The 5493-nt window shown below is 44.0% G+C and overlaps 1 protein-coding gene across 1 annotated transcript; it reads left to right on the top strand.

Moving 5' to 3' along the window:
• Positions 1-3647: 3647 nt before the first annotated feature.
• Positions 3648-5237, top strand: LOC104805025. The gene has a single exon (XM_010529426.1). It carries the CDS (start codon positions 3648-3650, stop codon positions 5235-5237), a length of 1590 nt encoding a protein of 529 aa, XP_010527728.1.
• The last annotated feature ends 256 nt before the right edge of the window (positions 5238-5493 follow it).

Here is a 5493-nt window from a genome sequence, read left to right as displayed (position 1 = left end):
CTGAATTGGATTTAGAAACCACAGAATCTGCATCTTTAGAGAAGATCCTTGCATGTAAAGCAATCCCGAAGCCTGCAGTGTTTTCCATTGATTGTCTACAACCGTTTAGTTAATTGCTTTGTTCTCGACATTCCATTCTCCACATTCCTATTATTTTTCTTGGATTTAGATTTGGATTTGGGTTTAACTCCTTTGTTTAATTTTGTCCTTGTGTTCGACCCTAGCTACTACACACGATCCGTATACTTGCGGTTAATTGTTGAGTCTAGGATATTATAACTTGATCGAATTTATTCGCCTAGATTTCTGACATCAGCTGCGTACCTGCTGAATAGGAGTCCAATGAAGGTGGCTGAAACGACGCCATATGAGATATGGACGGGGAAGCGTCTCGTGTTGTCGTTTGTCAGAATTTGGGGTTGCGACGCTTACGTGAAGCGTCAGATGACTGATAAGTGTTTATTTGTAGGTTATCCTAAGGAAACTAAGGGTTATTACTTCTATATTCCGGCAGAGAACAAGGTGTTCATTGCTAGGAATGCGACTTTTATGGAGTGAGAGTTCGTCTCCAAAAGAGTCAGTGGGAGTAGGATCGAACTTGAGGAAGTTCGAGAGCAACAAGTAGACGCTGAGCCGAGTGAACAAGTTGAAGACGTTCAACCTGTTTCACTGCCAGTTGTGATTCAACCTTCGACTAGTAAACCTCGGAGATCAGGCAGGATTCGCCAAGAGCCTGTGAGATACGGATTTCTCGTGACTGGGAATGAGGAGCTCATGTTATTGGAACATGATGAACCTACCACATACCCAAAGGCTATGGCGAGTCCGGACTCCGAGAAATGACACGAGCCTATGAAGTCCGAGATGCAATCCATGTCAAACAACCAAGTATGGATTCTGGTTGATGCATCTGAAGGGATAAAACCCATCGGATGTAAGTGGATCTTCAAGAAGAAGACCGACATGGATGGCAACGTGCACACGTATAAGGCACGACTTGTGGCGAAGGGATTTCGTCAAATTCATGGTATTGACTATGATGAGACCTTTTCGCCTGTAGTTATGCTGAAGTCCATCACGATCCTGCTTGCCATAGCCGCATATTACGACTATGAGATATGGCAAATGGATGTCAAGATCGCGTTCCTTAACGGGAACCTGACTGAGGATGTGTACATGAGTAGTCATCCGGGTGTGACTGGAAACTAGCATCGGTGTAACCCTTTACAGCGAGCTCGTCTTCCGACCCATCGTATACCAAGAACACATCCTTAGTCCTTCTCAAGTACTTCAGGATGTTCTTGACGGCGATCCAATGTGACTCACCTGTAAAGGGTTACACCGGTGCTAGTTTCCAGTCAGACCCGGATGACTACAGATCGCAGTCTGGCTATGTTTTCTACTTGAACGGAGGCGCTGTTAGCTGGAAGAGTTCTAAGCAAGTAACTGTTGCAGATTCTACTACAAAAGCTGAGTATATTGCAGCGTCAGACGCAATAAAGGAAGCTGTTTGGATGAGGAAGTTTGTTGGCGACTTGGGTGTCATTCCTAGTGCTGATATCCCCATTGCTCTGTATTGTGACAACAATGGAGCAATCGCGCAAGCGAAAGAACCCAGATCCCATCAACGATCCAAACACATACTCAGACGATTTCACCTTATCAGGGAGATCATAGACAGAGGAGACGTGCACATTTGCAGAGTGTCGACAGATGACAACATTGCCTATCCGTTGATGAAGCCTCTCCCTTCGTCGAAGCATGAGGGTCATGTTAGGGATATGGGCATTAGATGTCTAGCAGTACATGATTAGAGCAAGCGGGATATTGTTGGTTTAGTGCTCTATGATGCACTGTTCATGACCTTTATTTAGATACATTCGATGTATTGATACTTTCTATGGTTTTATGAGAGTATTTGATTCATTACATGTTCTTGCATACTAGATCTGTTATGAAATCCATGTATCATTATGAATGATACTAAACTCCCTAGTCATGTATCATTGTGGGAATAATGATATACCTGAAATCCATGTATTGTTATGAACAATACTAAACTCCCTAGTCATGTATCATTGTGGGAATAATGATATACTAAGACTAGTATGATGTGTGATTGATGATCATATAGATGATCATAGGTATTGGATACGATCACAGTCATAGGTATTCGTTGGAGAACGGAATACTGGATTGACCCGCATGAGATTGTCACATGGACTAGCGTCATGACTTGAATCTCATATGGCGGTTCCATGATTGGATCCTTAGACCTGAGATATCTACGGAATCCAACATGAGGAGTTGTGTGCTTCGAATACGTCAAACGTCCTGCGTAACAAGAGGACTATAAAGGCGTGTATCAGGTACGAAACGAATCATCTGCTGGATTGTAGATAGTCAAGACGAGATTTGTACCTGTCGTAAAAGAGAGATATCGTTGGGCCCCTCGTGTGAGCGAGACTGTATAAATGGTTGGCCGCACTATAGATGAACGTCGTCTATTTCAGACAGTCGAACTTAGTGAACGAGAAAGCAGCCGAATCAGATAAGGTGGCTTGTCCATGCCTTATGTTCGACATATGATATCGCGATGCAAAAGGATCATCAACCGGAATCATCACTAGCGTTCGTAAGATCACGAACAAACTCTATTCGAGATAGATAGTCATAGTGTCTTGTTAGAGACCGCCTATGACTTGTATATCCGAAATAGGGATTTCGGATTATATTGCTATATCGAATGAGCCTACAGGGTCACACACACAGGGAAGGACAAAACACACGAGAAAATGACGGAAAAACCGAGACGGAAGGGGCTGGAACGGACGGACTGAAAGGGCCAGACCCGACTGTCCGCCAGGTCCAGACCCGACGGTCCACAGAAGGCAGACCGTCCGTTCTAGCTTGTCTGGAACTGACGGTCCACGTGCATTCCTGGACCGTCCGTTCCGGCTTCCGGGTTTTCAAAAATTAGACCGAATTAGGGTTAAATCACCTTATAAGAAGAAGATTAAAACCCTAATTGATGGGGAGACTTTTTGAGCCGTCTTTGGTAGAATTCTAAGAGCTTTTGGTGAGATCCAAAGAGTTCAAGGATTTCTAAGTCTTGTTTTCTCGAAGCGCGAAACCGAATAGTTGATTCGGGTCCTAGCAGACAAGTTCCAATCGTTGGAATCCATCCCGAGGTGTGGATACGTGTAGAGGGCGAGGTATTCTTCCTCCCTTTCGTGATCAGACGAGTTCTTCAATTGATACAGACCCCGGATCGATTGAGGTAAGCGTTCTAACGTTTCTACGATTCATAAAAGCATGGTTCTAGGGTTTCATTCAAATTTTGTTTTATATCCGCTGCGCAAACCCTAGAATCGATCTCTTAGGAATAGGATTCGCTCTAGAGATCCCAGGAATCCCATCACAAATCGGGTCAGAAATTTGGGAGTACGTCTCAAGGCTCTCGTCCTGACTATGTCAAACTGGAGCGTTCGTTGCCTCACCCTACCAACGAACCGAAGAGCGATGTGTCCAAGCACAAGAACACACATACGGGTAACACTAATCCTCCTCTCCGAACTCGTGATATTAAGTGTTACAAATGTTTGGACAATGGGCATTTTGCGAGGGAATGTCCAAACCGAAGGACAATGGTGATACGGACCAATGGTGAGTTGGTTTCCGACGATGATGAGGTCGATGACCCTCAACCAGCGAAAGTTGTGGACGATGATTATGCTAGTGATGGGATGGATCAGTTTCCTGCCAAAGGAGAGCTTTTGGTAGCAAGGAGAGCTCTCAACATTAATGCAAAGGAGGAAACATATGAGCAGCGCGAGAATATATTCCACACTCGTGCCTATGTCCAAGGCAAGGTATGTATTCTCATCATAGACGGTGGAAGCTGCACTAATGTGGCTAGCACATCACTTGTAGAGAAGCTGAACTTGTCCACTACGAAACACCCAAGACCTTATAAGCTACAATGGCTTAATGATAGTGGAGAGACACGGGTATTCAAGCAAGTTCGAGTGCCTTTTCGCATTGGTAAGTATGAAGATGAGGTACTTTGCGATGTAGTACCGATGCAGGCAGGTCATATGCTTCTTGGTAGGCCATGGCAATTTGACATGCGAGCTACCCATGATGGTTATACCAACCGCTACACATTTGAGTACCATGGGAAACCGATGCGACTAGTACCTCTTACTCATAAAGAGTTATGCGAAGATCAATTGCGAATGCTCAAGAACGAGAAGAAGCATGGGATGAGTGAATCCAAGAGTGATACACCAAAAGATCGAGAGTTCTTGAGTGAAACCCAGAAAAAGGCCTATGAGAGCAAACCCGAGAGCTCAAATACACTACTTCTTTCGAGAGGGAGAGATATCAAGAAAGCATTGCTTTCTAGCCGACCGATGATTGTACTTATGTACAAGGAGGTCTTGTTTACTGACGAGTTACAATCTACTCTTCCTCGTGATGTCTTTGATGTTTTGCAGGATTTTCATGACGTGTTTCCAGATGAGACACCCCATCGTTTACCTCCACTTAGAGGTATCGAACATCAGATAGACTTCATTCCAGGAGCGAGCATACCGAACAAACCGACTTACCGAACGAACCCCGAGGAGACGAAGGACCTACAACGACAGGTCACAGGGCTCATGGAGAAGGGGTATGTGTGGGAAAGCATGTCATCTTGCGCGGTACCTGTCATTCTTGTGCCTAAGAAGGACGACTCTTGGAAGATGTGTGTTGATTGTCGCGCAATCAACAATATCACGGTGAAGTATCGCTATCCCATTCCTAGGCTAGATGACATGTTAGATGAGTTGCATGGTTCTAGAGTGTTCTCTAAGATAGGTCTTAACAGCGGATACCATCAGATTAGGATGCGTAAGGGAGATGAATGGAAGACTGCATTTAAGACTAAGTTAGGATTATATGAGTGGTTAGTCATGCTATTTGGACTCACTAATGCACCTAGTACTTTTATGCGATTGATGAACCATGTGCTTAGAAAGTTCATTGGGAGATTTGTTGTTTATTTTGACGACATCTTGGTATACAGCAAATCGACTATCGACCATGTAGATCATCTTAAGGTTGTCTTAGATGTTCTCAGAGAGGAGAAACTCTTTGCGAATCTTAAGAAATGCATGTTTTGTACTAACAAGCTTGTGTTCCTAGGATTCGTCATGAGTGAACGGGCATACAGTGTTGAAGTAGGAAAATGAATATATAATGGGAACTAAGCTGCTGTTTTCTACAACTTGTCACCCACAGACTGATGGCCAGACTGAGGTAGTTAATAGAACACTGTCCACGTTGCTTAGGGCATTGATTAGCACGAATCTTAAAACGTGGGAGAACTGTTTACCTCATGTAGAATTTGCATATAATCGATCTGTGCATAGTGCTACTCGTTATTCTCCGTTTGAAATCGTGTATGGATTTAATCCGACGACTCCATTGGATTTAAGTCCATTACCT

The sequence above is a fragment of the Tarenaya hassleriana genome, unplaced genomic scaffold (genome assembly GCF_000463585.1).
Source record: "Tarenaya hassleriana unplaced genomic scaffold, ASM46358v1 Cleome107, whole genome shotgun sequence".
Lineage (NCBI taxonomy): Eukaryota > Viridiplantae > Streptophyta > Magnoliopsida > Brassicales > Cleomaceae > Tarenaya > Tarenaya hassleriana.
The sequence above is the reverse complement of the archived record's forward strand: the minus strand, read 5'-3'. Positions and strand labels throughout refer to the sequence as shown.

Coding starts and splice junctions, on each gene's coding strand:
- LOC104805025 (XM_010529426.1), top strand. CDS start 3,648: ATGGTGATACGGACCAATGGTGAGTTGGTTTCCGACGATGATGAGGTC.